Source organism: Scyliorhinus torazame, chromosome 14, assembly GCF_047496885.1.
Source record: "Scyliorhinus torazame isolate Kashiwa2021f chromosome 14, sScyTor2.1, whole genome shotgun sequence".
NCBI classification, from domain to species: Eukaryota; Metazoa; Chordata; class Chondrichthyes; order Carcharhiniformes; family Scyliorhinidae; genus Scyliorhinus; species Scyliorhinus torazame.
Genome location: NC_092720.1, coordinates 163,494,605 through 163,519,924, shown reverse-complemented (window position 1 = coordinate 163,519,924; position 25,320 = coordinate 163,494,605). Strand labels below are relative to the sequence as shown.

At 50.4% G+C, this 25,320-nt stretch overlaps 1 protein-coding gene across 1 annotated transcript in view; it reads right to left on the bottom strand.

Moving 5' to 3' along the window:
• Positions 1 to 591: 591 nt before the first annotated feature.
• LOC140389068 (uncharacterized) overlaps positions 592 to 25,320 on the bottom strand; it is a 96,814-nt gene continuing 72,085 nt past the window's right edge. Inside the window, exon 3 of the mRNA XM_072473228.1 lies at positions 592 to 2,602. Within this exon, the coding sequence (XP_072329329.1) occupies positions 1,706 to 2,602 (897 nt within the window). The 3' untranslated portion in view covers positions 592 to 1,705. The remainder of the gene's footprint in view (positions 2,603 to 25,320) is intronic.

The following is a 25,320-nucleotide window of genomic DNA, read 5'->3' as shown; positions in this document are numbered from 1 at the left end:
TCATACTTCAACTGAATACTACTTTTTTTTTGCTTTTTAAACAACATTGGTTGTTGATAAAGTATCTTATTAATTTCGAAACTCAATAAAGTCTTATTCAAAGCTTTGAATTAATCTTTTGGAGTGATACAATAATTCAGGATTCAAAATGGCTGAAGAAGCCACTACTAGTGTTAGTCTCAAAATAGCTTTCGTGACCTTGTTTCGAGTTCCTGGTTTTCTATGATTTACTTGAGAGAAACAAACTCCTTTAGGTTAAAATATAATTTGAACCGCCCCCAAAACTACCTTCAGAGAGAAGAGGAGCTAGGAGAAAATTACTCCCTGCCCCGTGCCCCTCTCTCCTGTACATGTGTCGATACCATCACTGCATGTCATCGCTACCTTGGATGTTGTAGATCTTCACCTTCTGATCTGCTGTCAAACACATCCGAGGCTATATATCCCACATTGATATGATCAGTTTTAAAGCCTCCGAGGATGAAGAATGCTGTTTCCACACTAGAAAATGTCTGTGAAGCTGATGGGGAACTGAGTGCAAACGGTAATATTTAGATTGGACAATGACAAATTGGGAAGCCACAGTGTACATAGCGATGAATCCCCCTTTTTATTTGAAAGTTATTCCATATAAATAGTTTGCAAAAAAAATGATCACACTTGAATTTTTTAAAAAATTGTTCTTTCTAGTTTGTTAAGATTTTGTCTGTCCCTTCACATACAATGCAGACATAACCTTTAAAGTGTTCAAGTCTTCACAAATGAAGTAACTTCCTTTGTAAACACTTTGGAGCAAGTAGATGTGGTTTGAGAAAGATGATTTGAAGTGGTTTGTGCTCAGACTCTACCATCACTTTCTTTCGTCCAAATAGGTACTGATTGAAATGTTCACAAAGACAATATCCAGGCACTCTTTCTCAATCTGTTCATAGCATCGTTCAGTTTTTGTTAATTCTCTGGATACAAACACAACTGGTTGCCTTGCTGCATGAGGGTTGCTCCAAGTCCTGTTTCACTGGCATCTCACTGCAGGGTGACTTCATCATTGACCCCATAATACCTCAGCACTGACGTTATCACTACTTGTTTGTTGTGAGTGAAAGCTGCTTCTTGTTTTGTGCCCCAACATCACTGAACATCCTATACAGTGAGCTTTTGTGCAGCTTCACACTCTGATGACAGATTGGCAACAACTTGGTGAGGTAGTTCCGGTGTGGATTCCCTGATGTTCCTGGGATCCAGCAACACTGAAGGATTTCTGACAGAACCCACACTGTCATCAAAAAAGCTTTATTACAAACCTCACACTTGTCCCGTACCTGCCTCCCCGAACAGGCACCGGAATGTGGCGTCTAGGGGCTTTTCACAGTAACTTCATTTGAAGCCTACTTGTGACAATAAGCGATTTTCATTTCAGTCATTTCATTGTGTGGATTCTCTGATGGAGCAGGAGTATAGATGACTTTAAGAATGATCTGTTGCAACCTCACACTTGAGACTGTCTGATAGAATGGGAAATGCAAAAACTTCATGAAGGCTTTGCCGGACACCTTGCACTTGAACAGTTACTTCCATTTGAATGTGTTGGTATGTGCGGAGAGTTCGAGAATGGTTTGTCACACACCTCACAGGTGAAGTTTGTCCCATGTGGATCCTCTGATGAACTAGAAGCTTCAATGATTGTGAGAACGATTTGTCACATACCTCACAGGTGAACAGTTTCTCCTGCATGGATCCTCTGATGGACTCGAAGCTTTGATGATTGTGAGAATGATTTGTTACACACCTCACACGTGAAGGGTTTCTCCCCTGTGTGAATGTATTTGTGGCAGCGGAGGTTCGATGAATCCGAGAATGATTTGCCACACACCTCACAAGTGAATGGTTTCTCCCCTGTGTGGATCCTCTGATGGATCTTGAGCTTTGATAACTGTGTAAAAGATTTCTCACACACCTCACACTTGAATGGTCTCTCCCCAGTGTGAATGCGTTTGTGTGTGTAGAGGCTCGATGAAAATGAGAATGATTTGTCACACACCTTGCATGTGAATGGTTTCTCCCCAGAGTGAATACGTTGGTGTTCACTAAGTCTCGTTGAATCTAAAAATGATTTGTTGCACATCTGGCATGTGAACGGTTTCTCCCCTGTGTGGATCCTATGATGCTCCAGGAGATGCGATGACCGCATGAAAGATTTGTCACACACCTCACACTTGAACCGTCTCTCCCCAGTGTGAATACGTTCGTGTGTGCGGAGGTTTGATGAATCAGAGAATGACTTGTCACATACCTCACACGTGAATGGTTTCTCCCCAGTATGAATATTTTGGTGTATACGGAGATGTGATAACTGCGTGAATGATTTCGTACACACGTCACATGTGAATGGCTTCTCTCCTGTGTGAATTGTCTGATGTCTCAGAAGACTCCAAGATGTCACAAAAGTCTTATCGCAAAACCCACACTTGAATCGCTTCTCTCCTGTGTGGACGGTCTGATGCAGCTGGGGGCTACTTAACTGTGTGAAGATTTTATCACACATCCCACACTTGAATTGTTCCTCACCCATGTGACGGCCCCTGAATGAATAGAGTTTTTTACAGATGTTTTACAAAGAGTCATCCAGGCTCAAAACATTAGCTCCCTTCTCTCTCCACAGATGCTGTCAGATCTGCTGAGATTGTCCAGTATTTTCTGTCTTTGTTACAGATGCACCTTGTGTTCTCTTTAATTAGTGGAGCCTCCTCACACAACTCACACTTGAACAGCCAGTTGCAGGTAGGAATGAGTCAGTAGCTGATGAGGCTCAATGAATGATTGAAGACTCATCACATTTGGAGCCCACTCACACTTCTTCCCAGTCTCACTCTGATGGATCACCCACAGTCGAACCTTCGGAAAGGTTGGTTCTGATGGAAGATTCTACACCACTGACCAGCATCAGATCTGATGATATATCAGAGCTTCCCTGACCCGAGCAATTTATAGATGAGGATTTAACTGCTAAACCTTCTCTGTGTTGATAAATGCTGTGAAAGCATTTTCTTCGAAGGTCACGGGATACCTGATGGATCCAGTCCCATGACTCTTGTGTAGGTTAGGGTGGCAGGGTAGCACAGTGGTTAGCACTGTTGCTTCACAGCGCCAGGGACCCAGATTCGATTGCCAGCTTGGGTCACTGTGCGGAGTTCCCACAGTTGTTCCCTGGGTGACGGTCAGGATCTATCTGTGGTGTCTATCCTCTCTGTATTCTCTGGTGTAGTCCAATGCAATCCTTCTGTAAAACAGGAAAAGGAAACATGATTTCCTCTAACTTTCTCTCCTCCTTTGCTGAAGGGACTGACTCCTCGGTTAGAGACTGTTCCACAGTGAGTGTCAGTCTGCTATTCACCTGTGTAGGGGATCAGATACAAGTCCTTTCTTTTTCCTCACTTGACTGTCACACACCCTCCAGGAACACTGGACAGTGACCAGGAGCAGACAAAGTGGCTACTTTTCTTCCTCTGCCCAGACCTCCAGGATAAAATGTTCAAATCCAAGCCCAGGCTTTTAGGAAAGGCCGAGGCCTTCAGATAAAATCTTTAAAGACATTAAAAGACATTTCAATAAATGTGTCTCTGCCGCCCCAGGTAATTACACCTCACCTTCTCATTTTCAGCAATAACCCATCAATAAAACTCAGCCTGTAAATCAAAAGGGAAATATTTCCAATAAACACACTCAATATCCAACACACAGCAAATCAAACAACTCAGCACTCTGATTGACAGCAGTCTCAGCCGATCAGAGATGGAGGAAAACTTCGCTGTCTCGCCCATAAACACCATGTCCAATCCTTGTTCCTGATTCCTCACAGGCAATCACTGTGCAGGAGAATCGTCCTGCCCAGAAATGACATGTCAATCACTGTGCGCAACCAATCACATAATGGAGGACGGCCCTCACTGACTCCGTGCTCCGCCCAGTTTTGCGTAGACGCTTTCGAGACCGACTCTCACCCGGACGGAACTACATTACCCATGGTGCATGTGGCGCAGGAGCCTGCGCAGTGAGAGGGGGTAGAGCCAGCCCGCGGTGCCTGATGTGAGTTGTAGGTCTGCCGCGCGCAGCGGCGGTTGGCAGCCTTCGGGATTTGGAATGTGAGGAAGCGCGAGCCCGAGCGGCTGAATCGAATTGAAAAGCAGAGACTGACCCTTGGTAGGAACCAGAGCGATGGCGGTGGGAAGATTCACCATTGCAGCGGATTCTCGGCATACAGCTGAAGAGGAAAAAGTACCACAACTCAGAGCAGTCCCACTGACTGGACAAAGAAGCGTTGTCTTACTACACCGGGTTAAAGTCCAACAGGTTCATTCACCTGAGGAAGGAGCAGTGCTCCGAAAGCTAGTGTTTGAAACAAACCTGTTGGACTTTAACCTGGTGTTGTAAGACTTCTTACTGTGTTCACCCCAGTCCAACGCCGGCATCTCAACATCATTGCAGGAGGAGGATAGTGTGGTCGGGCATGTCAAAGGCTGCAGAGAGGTTGCTTCTCTCTCCACAGATGTTTCCTGACCTGATCATTTCCAGCATTTTTTGAATCTCTGTCACATTTCCAGTATTTGCCCCATTGGATTCCAAGAACTTTAGGGAAGTGTAGAAAGACTGTGGGCTGATGTGTTATCATCGAATCATACAGTGCAGAAGGAGGCCATTCAGTCCATCACCTCAACTCTATCCCCGGAATCCAGCAACCCCACCTAACTGACACCACTGGGCAATTTAATGTGACCAATCCACCTAATCTTTGGACTGTGGGAGGAAACAGGAGCATCTGGAGGAAACCCATGCAGACACGGAGATAACGTGCAGACTCCGCACAGTGACCCAAGCTGGCAATCGAATCTGGGTCCCTGGCGCTGTGAAGCAACAGTGCTAACCACTGTGCTACCCTGCCACCCTAACCTACACAAGAGTCATGGGACTGGACCCATCAGGTATCCCGTGACCCTCGAAGAATATGAACTTCCCCGAGGAGGTGGGGCTTCCTTCAATAGGCGAGATTAACCAGGTGTGGGTCAGGGCGTCCCTTTGGGGACTGGATGTATCGTGAGTATTTCTGTTTATTAAACTGGTGCTATTTTCCCTTACACTCCTGTGTGGTCGCTCCTTCAGAACCTAACACTGGCAACAAGGGTAAAATGGAGTTGCAGGTGGAGCTATTTCCTTTGAACCCGGCCTCCTCTCCATAAGCCTCAGGAATTTGTTTTACCAGCCACAGGCGTGCCACATATCGAGATGCTTGAGGCGTTTGATTGGTTGCAGTATATAGAACGGATGCAATATTTTGTCACATGCGAACGCCATTACCGGGGATGAGTACCAAACTGTCATCCTCTTGATAACTTGCACCTACAGCATCATCAAGAACCTAACGTACCTGATGCCCCAGACTCATGGTCGTTCACAGACTTGGTCACCCTACTAGGTGAGCATTTAAACTCGAGACCGCCAACATCCAGCGCCACCGCTTTAATAAGGCTGAACGCACCCAGGGAGAGTCTGTGACAGAGTTCTTGGCCCACCTCCGGAAGCTTGCAGAATTTTGCGAATATGGGGCCTCAGTGTCTAAGATGCTGCAAATCAGACTTTGTCTGCAGTATCCACAACACGATGATTAGCGGAAATTGCTAGCTGAACCGCAACTGGACCTAAAAAGAGCCATAGAGATAGCACTGTCATGGGAAAGTGCAGAGCAGGGCGTGCAAGAATTGCAGGGAATGGAGGTCCTCAGCCTAAGCCGTACCAGCCCCGTCTCCCCCCACAGTGGAACGCCCTTTCAGCCAGGCGTCCCGACCCTGAACACACACTCACCGGGAGCTGGATCGGCGACTGAAGGCCCCAGAGGCTGGATGGGATTTTCCCCCTGACCCTGAGGAAACAGATCCAAAAGTTTGCAGGATTGTGGTCGAGGTAACCGCAGTGAGCAATGTTCGCTGGTCAGTCCATCAGCCGGCCGTCCCACCAGACATGGCCGCCCTCCCGGCCTCGAACGTTCTTCGAGGACGATCCTGCCGATGATTGCCAGTGCATCACCACAACAAAGGTGGCGTCAAAATAAATCCCGATCTGTGCAAACGGCCACCCGATCCTGATGGAACTGGATACAGGCTCCGCCGTCTTGGTCCTCAGCAGAGGCATCTTCGATCAAATTTAGTCTGGGGTACAGCTTTTGGCCTTGCAGAACACTGAGGCCCGATTGGCCTCCTATACCGGGGAACCACTGGCGATTGCTGATACTAGGATGGTCCCCATTGCCTCTGGACATCAATCCGGGTGCCTACTTTGGTCATGGTATGGAGCAGAGACCTCAGTTTGCTGGGACGAGACTGGCTGCAACGCCTCCGTATCGATTGGCAGCAAGTATTACAGACGTGCTTGGAGGGCCCGCATGACATCCTCGCAAAATACCCTGACGTTTTCCAGAAGGGTTTAGGTACCATCCGCGAAGCCACGGCGAGAATTAATGTGGACTCATTGCTGCAGTTTTGTTCCATACGCACTATGACCCAAAGTGGACGCTGAGCTTGACCGCCTCGAAAGTCTCTGCATTATACGCCCAGTGCAGTTCGCGGATTGGATGGCACCGGTCATTCCCATGCTGAAGCCCGATGGCATCATGCGCCTTTATGGGGATTATAAAATGAACCAGAACTGGTTTTCCAAGTTAGACCGTTATCCTGTGCTGAGGATCGAGGATCTCTTCACTAAGCTCAGTGGAGGGCATTCATTCACAAAGCTCGATATGAGCCATGCATACTTCCAGCTGGTATTGGAGCCAGGACCTCAAAAATATGTGACGGTAAACTCCCACAGTTCAGGGCGAGATCGGCCTGCTCCATATTTAGATTCCAAGCATTATCGTTCAGCAGACTTCTGGTGGCGGCATGTCGGAGGAAGTCGCACCTTGGGTGGCTCCTGCTTGATTTTTTAGGGTTTAATGCCTGGTCCCAGGGGCAATATTTTGCATGGAATAAGGAAGGAGGAAGATGTTGAAAAACCAGAAGAAAACCGCAGGGAAGAAGGGAGGGAGTGAGGGTTCGCCGTCGAGTGACAGGGAGAGCCTGGGAGCTGGCAAGATGTCGGCGGCTGGGTCGCTGGGTGGGGCCGCACTGCTTACAACAGAAAAGATGACTGAGGTGATGGCTTTGGAAAGGGAGAAGCAGTTCACAAAGCACATGGAGGAAGATGATGGCGGCGTTGAAGTTGGTGGAGGAGGCAATTGCCCCGGTGACGGTGGCTGTATTGAAGGCATTGGACGAGGTGAGGCAGCAGGGTGCGAGAATGTAGGGAATCATCAGAGAATTTACAGTGCAGAAGGAGGCCACTCAGCCCATCAAGTCTGCCCCGGCTCTTTGGAACGAGCACCCCACTTAAGCCCACACCTCAACCCATCCCTGTAACCCAGTAACCCCACCTATCCTTTTTGTACACTAAGGGGCAATTTAGCATGGCCAATCCACCTAACCTGCACATCTTTGGACTATGAGAGGAAACCGGAGCACCCGGAGGAAACCCACGCAGACACGGAGACAACATGCAGACAGTGACCCAAGCCGGGAATCAAACCTGGGACCCTGGAGCTGTGAAGTAACTGTGCTAACCACTGTGCTGCCGTGCCACCCATGGAGGAATGGAGCGGAATGGAGGAAGCCATGTCGCAGCACAGTGATGGGGGAGGAGCTAGAGAGGGTGGTTGAGGCCAACAAGGACTGCGAGCTAAATTGGAGGATCTGGAAAATAGATCGAGGTGGCAGAATTTGAGGATAGTTAGCGTGCCCAAGGTGGTGGAGGTCCCACGGTCGACTGAGTACTTTGCCAAGATGTTGTTAGTGGGGGAGGGAGAGGATGCTCCTGGTACAAATTGGACCGGGCTCATCGGTCATTGAGGGCTAAGCCAAAGACGATGAGCTGCCAAGAGCAGTAATTATTTGGTTCCATGGGTACCATGTGAAGGAGAACGTCCTGATTTGGACAAAGCAGAAGCGGGAGGTGCTGGTGTATGTATTTACCAGGACTTGACTGGAGCTAGCGAGGAGGCGGGCAGCCTTTGGCCGAATGAAGACGGCACTGTATAACAGTGGAGTGCAGTTCGGCGTAGTGTACCCAGCGAAGTTGAGGGTGACCTACAACTCCAGAGACTTTTATTTCGAGATGGTGGAGGGGACAGAGGCGTTTGTGAAGGCGGATGGATTGGTGCAGAAGTGAGGATTGGGACTGAGGATTGGTCTTGGACCAAATGGAAAGGAGTTGAAAGAGTATATAGTTCAATTTTTTCTTCATGCTGTTAAATGGGGTAGAATTGTTGTTGTGGATAAGGTAAGGCGGGGGGGGGGCGGTTCTGTCTTTGTTTTTTGTCGCAACGGTTTTTCTGGGGTCTGTCTGCGCTTGATATATTTGTTTGAGAGGTTATGTATTTTCTTGTTGTTTTCTTGGGACCGGGTGGGGTGTGGGCATGGACCCCCATACTATCAAGGTTAAACCAGCTAGTGAATGGAGGCATGGTGGGGGGAGGGGCTGTGGACATTGGATCCTTGTAAGCAGGTTTCACTGGGCCTAGGAGGTGTGAAAAGGGGTGGGAGGGGATCCATACTGGGTGAGGTGTTTTCGAGAGGAAGTGGATGGGGAGATTCTGGGAGGGAGGGGTTCGATGGTAACAATGGATAGAGGCGGGTCAGGTCCAGTGGGCAGGGCCTGGAGTTATGATGATGGTGGATGGGATGGGGGGGGGAGAGTCTCCTGGTTAGGTTTGTTACATGGACTGTGAGGGGGTTGGGAGGGCCGGTGAAGAGGTCAAGGGTGTTCGCGCACCTAAACAGTTTAAAGGCTGATGTGGCTATGTTACAGGTGACAGCAGCACGGTAGCCTTGTGGATAGCACAATTGCTTCACAGCTCCAGGGTCCCAGGTTCGATTCCGACTTGGGTCACTGTCTGTGCGGAGTCTGCACATCCTCCCCGTGTGTGCGTGGTTTTCCTCCGGGTGCTCCGGTTTCCTCCCACAGTCCAAAGATGTGCAGGTTAGGTGGATTGGCCATGATAAATTGCCCTTAGTGTCCAAAATTGCCCTTAGTGTTGGGTGGGGTTACTGGGTTATGGGGATAGGGTGGAGGTGTTGACCTTGGGTAGGGTGCTCTTTCCAAGAGCCGGTGCAGACTCGATGGGCCGAATGGCCTCCTTCTGCACTGTAAATTCTATGATGACTCATTTGAGAGTGAAGAATCAGCTGAGGCTCAGGAAGGGCTGGGTAAGCCAAGTGTTTCATTTGGGGTTAGACAACAGAGTGCTGGGGGTTGGCGTTTTTTTTGTCCGTAAGAGAGTCATGTTCCAGGTGGAGAAGGTGGTGGTGGACCAGGGGGATAGATAAGTAATCGTAACAGGGTCATTGGAGAGGAGGTTGGTGGCGTTGATAAGTGTGTATGGCACTAATTGGGATGATGCAGGGTTCGTGAGGAAGGTATGTGGGGCCATTCCCAACTTGAATTTGCATGAGCTGATAGTGGATGGAAACTGGAACTTTGTGCAGGAGCAACGGCTAGACAGGTCGCAGCCACGCTCTCTTGCCTAGTTGGGGGGGCGGGGGGGGGGGGTCGAAGGTGTTGACTGGGCTTATGGTGGAATTGGGAGGAATGGACCCGTGGAGGTTCTTGCACCCGAGGGATTGTTTTTCTCTTCGGTCCACAAGGTTTATTCGAGGATAAATGTTTTTGTAGTAGGGAAGGCGCTATTGGCTGGGGTTAATGGATCAGAGTACTCGCCGTTAGCAATTTCGGATCATTCACCGCATTGGGTGGACATGGGTTTGGGGAAGGGGGCAACGCAGAGGTCGGGGTGGAGATTGGACATGGGGTTGTTGGGGGACCGATGTTTTTGTGAAAAGATCGGGAGGGTAATTAAGGAGTACGTGGGTTTTGATTGTCCAGGGAAGGTATCGCAGGCGGTGGTATGGGAGGCTCTGAAGGCGGTGGTGAGGAGGTAGGTGATATCATTTAAAGCCAAGATGGATAAAGAGAAGAGGGTGGAGTGGCAAAAGTTGAGAGATGAGATGTTGGAGATGGACAGGAGGTACGCGGGGGATGCAGATCCAGCATTATTAGATAGAAGGAGGGCGCTACAGGCTAGTTTTCAACGGTTGTCCACGGGGAAGGCGGTGCGCCAATTGAGTTGGCCGAGAGGAGCAGTTTATGAGTATGGGGCGCATGTTGGCAGGCCAACTTCGGAGAGAGAAGGCGCCAGGAGAAATTGTCCAGGTGTGGGATAGGAGCGGGAAATTGGTAATAGACCCGGACCAGATCAACAGGGTGTTTGAGGAGTTCTTTGAAAATCGGAGCCACCGGGGGAAGACTGGGGGGATGCGGGATTTCCTGAACGGTCTGGAGTACCCGAGGTTGGGGAGGAAGATAGGGCCACATTGGAGGGGTTGGTAGGAGAACAGGACATAAAGGAGGCAATTGGGAGGATGCAGTCAGGGAAGGTGGCAGGACCAGATGGGTTCTCAGTGAAGTATTATCAGAAATTTAAGGACAAGTTGGCGCCGCTGATGGTGGGGCTGTTTGAGGAGACAATAGGGAAGGGGGTACTGCCACAGACTTTGGGGAAGGCCTCAATTTCCTTGCTGCTGAAGAAGGATAAGGACCCAACAAAGTGTGGTCATACAGGCCTATATCGCTACTGAATGTGGATGCGGAGATATTGGCGAAGGTTCTGGCAGCTAGGTTGGAGGGGTGCCTCCTGAGGGTGATAGGGGAGAACCAGACAGGGTTCATGAAAGGGAGGCAGCTATTCTTGGATATTAGGAGGGTGCTAAAAGTAGTTATGATGCCGGCTGAGGGAAGGGAGACAGAGGCGCTGGACGCAGAAAAGGCATCGGATTTGATTGGGATCGGGCCGAGCTTTGTGGAGTGGGTACAGTTATCATATAAGGAACCGAGTATGAGCACCCTGAAAATGATTTCTAGGGGCCCTGGTTCCAAACTCACATGTACCACCCCGAGATGACCTTAAACACCCCCCTCCAATACCCCACCTTTAAGCAGGACCAAAACCTGGGGCCCCTGCTGGTAAGAGCGTTTAATGAGGCGAGGTAGCAGGGGGTGCTCTTCCCGACACTGTCGCAGGCCTTGACCTCCTTAATTTAAAATTAGGAGAGGTCTTGAATGAGTATTTTTCTTCTGTATTTACAAATGAGAGGGGCGATATTGTTGGAGAGGACAGTGTGAAACAGATTGGTAAGCTCGAGGAAATACTTGTTAGAAAGGAAGATGTGTTGGGCATTTTGAAAAACTTGAGGATAGACAAGTCCCCCGGGCCTGACGGGATATATCCAAGGATTCTATGGGAAGCAAGAGATGAAATTGCAGAGCCGTTGGCAATGATCTTTTCGTCCTCACTGTCAACAGGGGTGGTACCAGGGGATTGGAGAGTGGCGAATGTCGTGCCCCTGTTCAAAAAAGGAACTAGGGATAACCCTGGGAATTACAGGCCAGTTAGTCTTACTTCGGTGGTAGGCAAAGTAATGGAAAGGGTACTGAAGGATAGGATTTCTGAGCATCTGGAAAGACACTGCTTGATTAGGGATAGTCAGCACGGATTTGTGAGGGGTAGGTCTTGCCTTACAAATCTTATTGAATTCTTTGAGGAGGTGACCAAGCATGTGGATGAAGGTAAAGCAGTGGATGTAGTGTACATGGATTTTAGTAAGGCATTTGATAAAGTTCCCCATGGTAGGCTTATGCAGAAAGTAAGGAGGCATGGGATAGTGGGAAATTTGGCCAGTTGGATAACGAACTGGCTAACCGATAGAAGTCAGAGAGTGGTGGTGGATGGCAAATATTCAGCCTGGATCCCAGTTACCAGTGGCATACCGCAGGGATCAGTTCTGGGTCCTCTGCTGTTTGTGATTTTCATTAATGACTTGGATGAGGGAGTTGAAGGGTGGGTCAGTAAATTTGCAGACGATACGAAGATTGGTGGAGTTGTGGATAGTAAGGAGGGCTGTTGTCGGCTGCAAAGAGACATAGATAGGATGCAGAGCTGGGCTGAGAAGTGGCAGATGGAGTTTAACCCTGAAAAGTGTGAGGTTGTCCATTTTGGAAGGACAAATATGAATGCGGAATATAGGGTTAACGGTAGAGTTCTTGGCAATGTGGAGGAGCAGAGAGATCTTGGGGTCTATGTTCATACATCTTTGAAAGTTGCCACTCAAGTGGATAGAGCTGTGAAGAAGACCTATGGTGTGCTCGCGTTCATTAACAGAGGGATTGAATTTAAGAGCCGTGAGGTTATGATGCAGCTGTACAAAACTTTGGTAAGGCCACATTTGGAGTACTGTGTACAGTTCTGGTCGCCTCATTTTAGGAAGGATGTGGAAGCTCTGGAAAAGGTGCAAAGAAGATTTACCAGGATGTTGCCTGGAATGGAGAGTAGGTCTTACGAGGAAAGGTTGAGGGTGCTAGGCCTTTTCTCATTAGAGCGGAGAAGGATGAGGGGCGACTTGATAGAGGTTTATAAGATGATCAGGGGAATAGATAGAGTAGACAGTCAGAGACCTTTTCCCCGGGTGGAACGCACCATTACAAGGGGACATAAATTTAAGGTGAAAGGTGGAAGATATAGGAGGGATATCAGAGGTAGGTTCTTTACCCAGAGAGTAGTGGGGGCATGGAATGCACTGCCTGTGGAAGTAGTTGAGTCGGAAACATTAGGGACCTTCAAGCAGCTATTGGATAGGTACATGGATGACGGTAAAATGATATAGTGTAGATTTATTTGTTCTTAACGGCAGCACGGTAGCATTGTGGATAGCGCAATTGCTTCACAGCTCCATGGTCCCAGGTTCGATTCCGGCTTGGGTCATTGTCTGTGCGGAGTCTGCACGTCCTCCCCGTGTCTGCGTGGGTTTCCTCCGGGTGCTCCGGTTTCCTCCCACAGTCCAAAGATGTGCGGGTTAGGTGAATTGGCCAATGATAAATTGCCCTTAATGTCCAAATTGCCCTTGGTGTTGGGTGGAGGTGTTGAGTTTGGGTATGGTGCTCTTTCCAAGAGCCGGTGCAGACTCAAAGGGCCGAATGGCCTCCTTCTGCACTGTAAATTCAATGATAATCTATGATTAATCTAGGACAAAGGTTCGGCACAACATCGTGGGCCGAAGGGCCTGTTCTGTGCTGTATTTTCTATGTTCTATGTTCTATGTTAAAAGAGATACAAGGATCCACAGCAGTGTGGGTCCTACAGGCCAATTTCGCTGTTAAATATGGAGGCCAAGTTACTGGCCAAAGTCTTGGCCTCAAGGATTGAGGACTGTGTGCTGGGGGTGATAGGGGAGGACCAGTCGGGGTTTGTTAAGGGGAGGCATTTGTCAGCCAACATCAGGCGGCTGTTGAATACTATGATGCCCCCTGAGGGTCAAAGTGTGGAGGTGGTGGTCGCCATGAATGCGGAGAAGGCCTGCGACCGGATGAAGTGGGACTATTTGTGGGAGGTGCTGGGCGGTTTGGGTATGGGCAGGAGTTTGTGGATTGGGTCCAGCTGTTGTACTGGGTGCCAGTAGCGAGTCTGAGAACGAACCGGGTGAGTTCGGAATATTTCAGGCTGCACCGGGGGACGAGGCAGGGATGTCCACACTCCCCATTGCTCTTTGCCTTGGCTATAGAGCCATTGGCAATAGCTCTGAGAGCGGCAAGGGACTGGCAGGGGATTGTACGGAGGGGGGAGGGAGGGGGTGGGGAGCGTAGGATTTTACTGTACACGGGCGACTTGCTGCTTTATATTTCAAACCCGTTGGAAGGTATTGGGGGGGGATTATGAGTATTTTGGATGAATTCGGCAGTTTCTCGGGGTAAAATTGAATATGGGGAAGAGTGAGCTTTTTCCGAGTCAAACGAGGGGGCAGGAGAGGAGGCTGGGGGAGTTGCCATTTAGAGTGGGGGGGGGGGGGGGGGGGTGGAAACTTTCAATATCTTGGTATTCAGGTGGCGCGGAGACTGGGAACAGCTGCACAAGCTGAATTTGGCTCAGTTGATGGAACAGATGAAATGGGATTTTAGGTGGAACGTACTCTTGATGTCGCTGGTGGGAGTGGTGCATTCGTTGAAGATGACGGTTCTCCTGAGGTTTTTTAAAAAATATATATATTTTATTCAAGATTTTGTGGCCAAACATAACAGTACATAGTTTTTCTTTTAAACAACAATAAAGCAATATAAATAACAGTGGCCAGTTTTAAACAAATAAATAAATAATATATAAACAGAACCAAAAACAAAACTAAATGGCAACTGCCTTGTCAAAAATAGTTACTCTCCAAAGATACAATCCAACAGTCCAATATACACTACCTATAACAAATGTCTATACATATACAATGACAGCCCTAAGAGCCCGTCCGGATCCTCCCCCCCTCCCCCCTGGGTTGCTACTGTTGTCTTTCTTTCTTTTTCATTCCCTCTATCGTTCTGTGAGGTAGTTGACGAACGGTTGCCACCGCCTGGTGAACCCTTGAGCCGAACCCCTTAATACGAACTTGATCCGTTCTAACTTTATAAACCCTGCCATGTTGTTTATCCAGGTCTCCACGCCCGGGGGTTTGGCTTCCTTCCACATAAGCAATATCCTGCGCCGGGCTACTAGGGACGCAAAGGCCAAAACATCAGCCTCTCTCGCCTCCTGCACTCCCGGCTCTTCTGCAACCCCGAATATAGCCAACCCCCAGCTTGGCTCGACCCGGACCCCCACCACCTTCGAAAGCACCTTCGCCACCCCCACCCAGAACCTATGTAATGCCGGACATGACCAGAACATGTGGGTGTGATTCGCTGGGCTTCTCGAGCATCTCCCACACCTATCCTCTGCCCCGAAAAATTTACTGAGCCGTGCTCCAGTCATATGCACCCTGTGTAGAACCTTGAATTGTATCAGGCTTAGCCTGGCACACGAGGACGACGGGTTTACCCTACGTAGGGCATCAGCCCACAGCCCCTCCTCAATCTCCTCCCCCAGCTCTTCTTCCCATTTCCCTTTCAGCTCATCCACCATGATCTCCCCCTCGTCCCTCATTTCCCTGTATATGTCCGACACCCTACCATCCCCCACCCATGTCTCTGAGATCACTCTATCCTGCACCTCCTGCGTCGGGAGCTGCGGAAATTCCCTCACCTGTTGCCTCGCAAAAGCCCTCAGTTGCATATACCGAAATGCATTCCCTTGGGGCAACCCATATTTTTCCGTCAGCGCTCCCAGACTCGCAAACGTCCCATCTACGAACAGATCTCTCAATTGTACTACCCCAGCTCTTTGCCATGCTCCAAATCCCCCATCCATTCTCCCCGGAACAAACCTATGGTTATTTCTTATCGGGGACCGCACCAAGGCTCCCGTCCTTCCCCTATGCCGTCTCCACTGCCCCCAAATTTTTAATGTTGCCACCACCACCGGGCTTGTGTATTTCTTTGGTGAGAACGGCAACGGTGCCGTCACCATTGCTTGTAAGCTGGTCCCCTTGCAGGACGCCCTCTCCAATCTCTTCCACGCCGCTCCCTCCCTTTCTCCCATCCACTTACACACCATTGAAATATTGGCGGCCCAGTAATAATCATTTAGGCTCGGTAGTGCCAGCCCCCCCTATCCCTACTACGCTGCAAGAACCCCCTCCTCACTCTCGGGGTCTTCCCGGCCCACACAAAACTCATAATGCTTTTCTCGATTCTCTTAAAAAAAGCCTTCGTGACCATCACCGGGAGGCACTGAAACACAAAGAGGAATCGCGGGAGAACCACCATTTTAACCGCCTGCACCCTACCTGCCAGTGACAGGGACACCATGTCCCATCTCTTGAAGTCCTCCTCCATCTGTTCCACCAATCGTGTTAAATTAAGCCGGTGTAAGGTTCCCCAATTCTTGGCTATCTGAATCCCCAAGTACCGGAAGTCTCTTGTTACCTTCCTCAGCGGTAAATCTTCTATTTCCCTGCTCTGCTCCCCCGGATGCACCACAAACAACTCACTTTTCCCCATGTTCAATTTATACCCCGAAAAATCCCCAAACTCCCCAAGTATCCGCATTATCTCTGGCATCCCCTCCACTGGGTCCGCCACATACAACAACAAATCATCCGCATACAAAGATACCCGGTGTTCTTCTCCTCCCCTAAACACTCCCCTCCACTTCCTGGAACCCCTCAGTGCTATGGCCAGGGGCTCAATCGCCAGTGCAAACAATAACGGAGACAGGGGACACCCCTGCCTCGTCCCTCTGTAAAGTCTGAAATAATCAGACCCCCGTCCATTTGTAACCACCATCGGTGCCCTATACAGCAACTGTACCCATCCGATATACCCATCTCCAAAGCCAAATCTCCTCAGCACCTCCCACAGATAATCCCACTCCACTCTATCAAATGCTTTCTCGGCATCCATCGCCACCACTATCTCCGCTTCCCCCTCTGGCGGGGGCATCATCATTACCCCTAGCAACCTCCGTATGTTCGTGTTCAGCTGTCTCCCCTTCGCAAACCCAGTTTGGTCCTCATGAACCACCCCCGGGACACAGTCCTCTATCCTCGTCGCCATTACCTTGGCCAGAATCTTAGCATCCACATTTAAAAGAGAAATGGGCCTATAGGACCCGCATTGCAGCGGGTCTTTTTCCTTCTTTAGGAGGAGCGATATCGTTGCCTCTGACATAGTCGGGGGCAACTGCCCCCTTTCCCTAGCCTCATTAAAGGTTCTCGTCAGAAGCGGGGCCAGCAAGTCCATATACTTCCTATAAAATTCCACCGGGAATCCGTCTGGTCCCAGGGCCTTCCCCACCTGCCTGCTCCCAATCCCTTTCACTACCTCCTCCATCTCAATCTGTGCTCCCAGTCCCGCCCTCTCCTGCTCCTCCACCTTAGGGAATTCCAGCTGATCCAGAAAGCACATCATTCTCTCCTTCCCTTCCGGGGGCTGAGCTTTATATAATCTTTCGTAGAATGCCTTGAACACCCCATTCACTCTCTCCGCTCCCCGCTCCATCTCTCCCTCCTCATCTCTCACCCCCCCATCTCCCTCGCTGCTCCCCTCTTCCTCAGTTGGTGGGCCAGCAACCGGCTCGCCTTCTCCCCATATTCGTACTGTACACCCTGTGCCTTCCTCCATTGTGCCTCTGCATTACCCGTAGTCAACAAGTCAAATTCTACATGTAGCCTATGCCTTTCCCTGTACAGTCCCTCCTCCGGTGCCTCCCCATATTGTCTGTCCACCCTCAAAAGTTCTTTCAGCAACCGCTCCCTTTCCCTACCCTCCTGCTTTCCTTTATGTGCCCTGATAGATATCAGCTCCCCTCTAACCACTGCCTTCAACGCCTCCCAGACCACTCCCACCTGAACCTCCCATTTGTCATTAAGCTCCAAGTACCTTTCAATACACCCCCTCACCCTTAAACATACCCCCTCATCTGCCAATAATCCCATGTCCATTCTCCAGGGCGGGTGCTGTTATTTTTCCTCCCCTATCTCCAGGTCCACCCAATGTGGAACGTGGTCCGAGATAGCTATAGCCGCGTACTCCGTCCCTGTCACCTTCGGGATCAGCGCCCTTCCCAAAACAAAAAAGTCTATCCGTGAATATACTTTATGGACATAGGAGAAAAACGAGAACTCCTTACTCCTAGGCCTGCTAAATCTCCAGGGGTCTACTCCTCCCATCTGCTCTATAAAGTCCTTGAGCACCCTAGCTGCAGCCGGCCTCCTCCCGGTCCTGGACCTCGATCTGTCCAGCCCTGGGTCCAGCACCGTATTGAAGTCTCCCCCCATTACCAACTTTCCCGCCTCTGGGTCCGGGATACGTCCCAACATACGCCTCATAAAATTGGCATCATCCCAGTTCGGGGCATATACGTTCACTAGAACCACCGCCTCCCCTTGCAATCTGCCACTCACCATCACGTATCTACCCCCACTATCCGCTACTATGGTCTTTGCCTCAAACAGTGCCAATTTCCCCACTAATATAGCCACCCCCCTGTTCTTTGCGTCTAACCCCGAATGAAACACCTGCCCCACCCATCCTTTGCGTAGTCTGACCTGGTCTTATCAGTTTCATATGCGTCTCCTGCAACATAACCACATCTGCCTTTAATTTCTTTAGGTGTGCGAGTACCCGTGCCCTTTTAATCGGCCCGTTCAGCCCTCTCACATTCCACGTGATCAGCCGGGTTGGGGGGCTCTTTCACCCCCCCCCCCCCCTTGTCGACTAGCCATCCCCTTTTTTAATCCAGCTCCTCACCCGGTTCCCACGTAGCCGTATCTCCCACCCGACGGCGCCCTCCCGCCTCGACCACCCCACCCCGTACCAGCTCCCCCTTCTCCCCAGCAGCAGCAACCCAGTTAACCCCCCCCCCCCGCTACATCCTTTTCTAGCGTAATTGCACCCCCCATGTTGCTCCCAGAAGTCAGCAAACTCTGGCTGACCTCGGCTTCCCCCCGTGACCTCGGCCCCCACTGTGCGAGGCCCCCTCCTTCCTGCTTCCCTGTTCCCGCCATGATTACCATAGCGCGGGAACAAAGCCCGCGTTTCCCACTTGGCCCCTCCCCTAATGGCCGGCGCCCACAATTCCTCATCCTCCCTCCCCCCCTCTCTCCCACGACATGGGGAAGAGAGAAAAGTTACAGGGTCGCAAGATTAACAACTTGAGAGATCATCCCTTCCCCCTTTTTCCCCCCCCCTTCACCCCACGTAATCACTCCACTGTCCCAAACGTTCCTTTTCTGGCCCGCCTATTCCAGCTTCTCCTCCACAATAAATGTCCACGCCTCTTCTGCCGTCTCAAAGTAGTGGTGCTTCCCTTGGTGTGTGACCCACAGTCTTGCCGGTTGCAACATTCCAAATTTGACCTTCCTTTTGTGAAGCACCGACTTGACCCGATTAAAACTCGCCACCTCCGCACTCCAATCTTGATATACGCAGATCACCGCGTTCTCCCACCTACTGCTCCGAGTTTTCTTCGCCCATCTGAGGACCATCTCTCTGTCATTATATCGGAGAAATCTCACCACTATGGCTCGAGGTATTTCTCCAGCCATCGGTCTTCGCGTCATAACTCGATAAGCTCCCTCCACCTCCAACGGGCCCGTCGGGGCCTCCGATCCCATTAACGAGTGAAGCATCGTGCTCACATATGCCCCGACGTCCGCCCCTTCAACGGGTGGGATTGAGCAGTTTGAGGATCTGTTTGTTGGGGGCAGCTTTCCGAGCTTGGCGGGGTTGGTGGAGGTGTTTGAGTTGCCGACTGGGAATGTGTTCTGGTATTTGCAGGTGAGGGATTTTGTCTGGAAGCAGGTACCGTCCTTTCCTCACCTGCTGCCCCAGGGGCGACAGGACAAAGTGGTGTCAAGAACAGGCGTAGGGGAGGGTAAAGTGTCAGAAATTTACAAGGCCGATAGGGGTAGTGAAGCGCAAGTGGGAGGAAGATTTGGGTAGGGAGTTCGAGACTGGGCTGTGGGAGGAGTCTCTGAGGAGGGTGAATGCATCTCATTGTGCGCTAGGCTTAACCTTATTCAGTTCAAGGTGGCCCACAGGCCACACATGACGGTGGCCAGGATGAGCAATTTTTTGGAAGGGGTGAAGATAGGTGTGGCCGTTATGTGGTTGGGCCCACGAATCATGTCCATATGTTTTAGGCTTGTCCGAAACTTGGGGGATTCTAGCAGGGGTTTGCCGATGTTATGTCGGAGGTCCTGAAGATGAAGGTGGTCCCGAGTCAGAAGTGGCGATCTTTGGAGTGTCAGAAAACCCAGGAGTCCAGGGGGCGAGAGAGGCCGATGTTTTGCCCTTTACCTCTCTGGTAGCCCGGAGACGAATATTATTAGAATGGAGGGACTAGGGGCCCCCGAAACCTGGGTGTGGGTGGGTTACCTGGCTGTTTCTCAGGCTGGAAAAAATAAAGTGCGCCTTGAGAGATTGCAGGGATTTGCCCGGAGATGGCAGCCGTTCATTGACTTCTTTGAGAGCAGTTAAGGTGTCAGCAGCGGTGGTTGGGAGGTGGGAGGGGTGGGGGGGGGCGGATAAATTGGGGGGTGGGGCGGTGCAGGTATTTAGTTGATTTGCTTATTTGCAGCTCTGTTGGCTTGTTTTGTGATTGTGTTTGATGTGTACATATGTAAATACCTCAAAATATTTTTCAAAATTGGAAGCTTTTGCTATCCTTTTTATATTTTGATTTTTTTTAAAATAAATGTTTTTTATTGGATTTTTGAACAAAGTATATTTGCCATTATGTACACAGGGTATGATATATATACCTATATAGAAGGGAAGGGCACACACACACAAATCACAAAGAGAGAGGAGAAAAGAAAAAAAAAAACAGTAACAGCACGAGAGAAGTACAAAATCAAATAATGTAACTGGTAGGGTATAATGCACCCACCCAGCCGCAGCAACTCTGTACACTTGGCAAAATTATTACACACATAAGTCGGCATCTGTTTGGAGAGACAATTCCAGAGGGCAATCCTCGAATGGGTCTGGTGCCGGTGTTGCCCCTTGCTTCTCCCAGATTTTGTTGCCGTTGTCTCGTGCTCACTACCGCTTCAGCTGGCACTCCCGTCTTCCGCCTGTAATCTCCTTTTTCTCTGATCCTGTGGATGTCAAGTTAGTTAACGTTTCCCTACCTCCCTGGCTCTCCTCTATTGTTCCCTGTCTCTTCCCTCCCCGCCCCCCCTGTGGTTCGCCTTTCCTTCCTCTTAGATTGAGCTATTCCTTCCCCCCCCCCACCCCCCCCCCCCCCACCCCCCGACCCCCTCTCCCTGTCTATCTCTCCCTCTCATGCTTTGGCTGCTTTCCCCTGGTTCTTGGCTACCTAGCTAATCTTCTGCTTGTTTGTTGGCCACAAACAGGTCCCGGAACAATTGGGTGAATGGCTCCCACGTTCTGTGGAAGCCGTCGTCTGACCCTCGGATGGCGAATTTGATTTTCTCCATTTGGAGAGATTCCGAGAGGTCGGACAGCCAGTCTGCAGCTTTGGGTGGTGCTGCTGACTGCCAGCCGAACAGGATTCTACGGCTGGCGATCAGGGAGGCAAAGGCAAGGGCGTCTGCCCTCCCCAGAAATAGATCTGGCTGGTCTGAAACCCCGAAGACCGCCACTTTCGGGCATGGCTCCACCCTCACCCCCACCACTTTGGACATTGCCTCGAAGAAGGCAGTCCAGTACCCACAAGTCTGGGGCAAGACCAGAACATGTGGGCGTGGTTGACCGGGCCTCCTTGACAACGTTCACATCTATCCTCCACCTCCGGGAAGAACCTACTCATACGAGCTCTTGTTAAGTGGGCTCTATGTACCACTTTTAGTTGTGTCAGGCTGAGCCTTGCGCACGTGGAGGTGGAGTTGACCCTATGCAATGCTTCGCTCCAGAGTCCCCACCCTATTTCAATCCCCAGGTCCTCCTCCCATTTCATTCTTGTTGCGTCCAGTATGGTGTCGGCCCCTTTTACCAGTCGGCCATACATGTCGCTACAGTTTCCTTTCTCTAATATGCTTGCGTCCAGTAAGCCTTCCAGTAATGTCTGTCGTGGCGGTTGTGGGTAAGTTCTTGTCTCCTTTCATAGGAAGTTTTTGAGTTGCAGGTACCTTAGCTCGTTCCCCCTGGCTAGCTGGAATTTCTCTGTCAGTTTGTCCAGTGTTGCGACCCTGCCGACGGTGTATAGGTCCCTGACTGTCAGTGTCCCTCCGTCCCACCTTTTGAAGGTGGCGCAGTCAGTGCTGGTGTGAACCTATGGTTGTTGCAGATTGGATCTTTGTTCGACATTTTGGTGAGGCCAAATTGCTCCCATAGTTGGTTCCAGGACTGGAGGGTGGCTATCACCAGCGGACTGCTGGAGTGTTTTTTGGGTGGGGATGGGAGTGCTGCCGTGGCAAGGGCCCGGAGGGATGTCCCCTTGCAGGAAGCCTCTTCCGCGCGCACCCACTCGGCTTCTGGCTCCTTGATCCATCCCCTTATTCGCTCGGTCGTCGCCGGCCAGTGGTAGAATTATAAGTTTGGGAGGGCTAGCGCTCCCTTGATTTTGTTTTTTGTAAGACCTTCTTTAGGATCCTGGCATTCTCCCCCCCCCCCCCCATACGAACGCCATGATTAGTTTCTAATGCTTTGAAAAAGGCCTTGGGGATGTAGTTCGGGATGGATCTGAATAGGAAGAGGTTCCTGGGCAGCACGTTCATTTTGATCGTCTGGAGACACCCCACGAGGGAGAGTGGGAGTGTGTTCCATCTTTGCAGGTCCTTTTTTACTTCCTCTGTCAGGCTGGTGAGGTTCCATTTGTGGATCCCTTTCCAGTCATGGGCTATTTGGATCCCCAGGTAGCGGAATTTGTGTTGGGCCTGTTTAAACGGCAGTCCTGTTAGTGCTGCCCCACCTACTTGTGGGTGTACTGGGAAGATCTCGCTTTTGCTCATGTTGAGTTTGTAGCCCGAGAAGGCGGCAAACTCAGGAGAGCGATGATTCTGTCCATGCTGCTTTGTGGGTCTGAAATGTAGAGGAGCAGGTCATCTGCATAGAGTGAGACTCTGTGCTCTCTGCCCTCCAGCTTTTTGCCGCTTGAGCGCAATTGCCAATGGCTCGATCGCTAGGGCGAACAGCAGTGGGGGCAGTGGGCATCCTTGTCTGGTGCAGCTGGAAGTATCGGGAGTTGGTGTTGTTTGTCCGTACGCTCGCCATGGGAGCATGTATAGGGGTTTTACCCAGGAGGTGAATTCTGTTCCAAGTCCGAACCGCTCCAGTACCTCTGTGAGGTATTTCCATTCGACTCTGTCCTTTTTTGCGTCAGGGGAAACAATCACCTCTGGTGTTCTCTCCCTGGAGGGGGTCATTATCACGTTCAGCAGGCACCTAATGTTGGAGGTAAGCTGTCTACCTTTGACAAAGCCCGTCTGGTCCTCTGCGACCACCTCTGGCACGCAGTCCTAGCCTTTTGGCTAGAGTCTTGGCCAGTATTTTGCCATCTGCGTTCAGCAGTGAGATGAGTCTGTATGATCCACATTCCGTTGGGTCTTTACCTTTCTTAGGTATCAGCGAGATTGAGGCCTGTGCTAGCGTGGGTGGCAGTGTGCCCTTAGCCAGCGAGTCTGTGAACATCTCCCGCAGGTGCAGGGCCAGTGCTGTCGCAAATTTTTTGTACAAGTCTGGTCCCGGCGCCTTCCCCGCCTTCATGGAGCTAATGCTGTCCATGATCTCTCCCAGTGCTAGTAGTGCTTCCAGGCCCCATTTTCTGCCCACCCCCATGACTGGTATGTCCAGTCCATCAAGGAGCCGTTTCATTCCGGACTCCCTCGTTGGGGGCTCTGAGGTGTACAGCCCTTGGTAAAAGGTCCTGAAGGCGTTGTTGATCTTTTCTGGCTCTGTTACTAATATGCCTCCATATCCCTGATCTGTGCAATTTCTCTTGTGGCTGCGTGCTTTCTCAGCTGGTGTGCCAGTAGGTGGCTGGCTTTGTCTCCGTGTTCGTATAGGGTCCCACTTGCCTGGCGGAGTTGAAGCACTGCTTTCCTGGTGGAGAGCAGATCAAAGTTCCTTTGAAAATCGTTCCTCTCCGCTCGGAGCTCTACAGTCGGGGCCTCGGAGTATTTACGGTCTACCTCCAGTATGGAGTCGACCAGCTGCTGCCTAGCCGCCCTTTCCTCCCTATCTCTTCGCGCTTTGAAAGCGATGATTTCCCCTCTTAGTACGGCCTTTAGCGCGTCCCAGAACGTGGAGGGTGAGACCTCCCCGTTCTGATTGTTCTCCGTGTATTCTGCTGTGGCCTGCGATATCTTTTCGTTGAAGGCCCTGTCAGATAATAGGGCAACGTCCAACCTCCATGTGGGGCGTTGGGCCCTGCCCGTCTCCAGCCTCACGTCCATGTGGTGTAGAGCGTGGTCTGATATCACAGTTGCGGAGTATTCCACTTTGTCTATCCCCGGAAGCACCGTTTTCCCCACCACAAAGAAGTCAATTCTGGTGTATACGTTGTGTACTGGGGAGAAGAAGGAAAACTCCTTCTCCCCTGGGTGGGTGAACCTCCAGGGATCCACCGCTCCCATCTGTTCCATAAAGTGACCGAGTTCCCTTGCCATGTTTGAAGTTTTCTCCGTCTTGGGGTTTGATCTGTCAGTCGTTGGGTCCTGTACACAGTTGAAGTCTTTGGATCCTCACTGTCTTCAGGTGATGCCCCGGAGGACTGGAGAATAGCCAATGTTGTTCCTTTGTTTAAGAAGGGTAGCAAGGATAATCCAGGGAACTACAGGCCGGTGAGCCTTACGTCAGTGGTAGGGAAATTACTGGAGAGAATTCTGCGAGACAGGATCTACTCCCATTTGGAAGCAAATGGATGTATTAGTGAAGGGGTGGTCATGTCTCACTAACTTGATAGAGTTTTTCGAAGAGGTCACAAAGATGATTGATGCAGGTAAGGCAGTGGATGTTGTCTATATGGACTTCAGTAAGGCCTTTGACAAGGTCCCTCATGGTCGACTGGTACAAAAGGTGAAGTCACACGGCATCGGGGTGAGCTGGCACGGTGGATACAGAACTGGCTAGGTCATAGAAGGCAGAGAGTAGTAATGGAAGGATGCTTTTCTAATTGGAGGGCTGTGACTAGTGGTGTTCCGCAGGGATCAGTGCTGGGACCTTTGCTGTTCGTAGTATATATAAATGATCTGGAGGAAAATGTAACTGGTCTGATTAGTAAGTTTGCAGACGACACAAAGGTTGGTGGAATTGCAGATAGCGATGAGGACTGTCAGAGGATACAGCAGGATTTAGATCGTTTGGAGACTTGGGTGGAGAGATGGCCGATGGAGTTCAATCCGGACAAATGTGAGGTAATGCATTTTGGAAGGTCTAATGCAGGTAGGGAATATACAGTGAATGGTAGAACCCTCAAGAGTATTGAAAGTCAGAGAGATCTAGGTGTACAGGTCCACAGGTCACTGAAAGGGGCAACTTGGGTGGAGAAGGTAGTCAAGAAGGCATACGGCATGCTTGCCTTCATTGGCCAGGGCATTGAGTATAAGAATTGGCAAGTCATGTTGCAGCTGTGTAGAACCTTAGTTAGACCACACTTGGAGTATAGTGTTCAATTCTGGTCGCCACACTACCAGAAGGATGTGGAGGCGTTAGAGAGGGCTCAGAAGAGATTTACCAGGATGTTGCCTGGTATGGAGGGCATTAGCTATGAGGAGCGGTTGAATAAACTTGGTTTGTTGTCACTGGAACTACGGAGGTTGAGGGGCGACCTGATAGAGGTCTACAAAATTATGAGGGGCATAAACA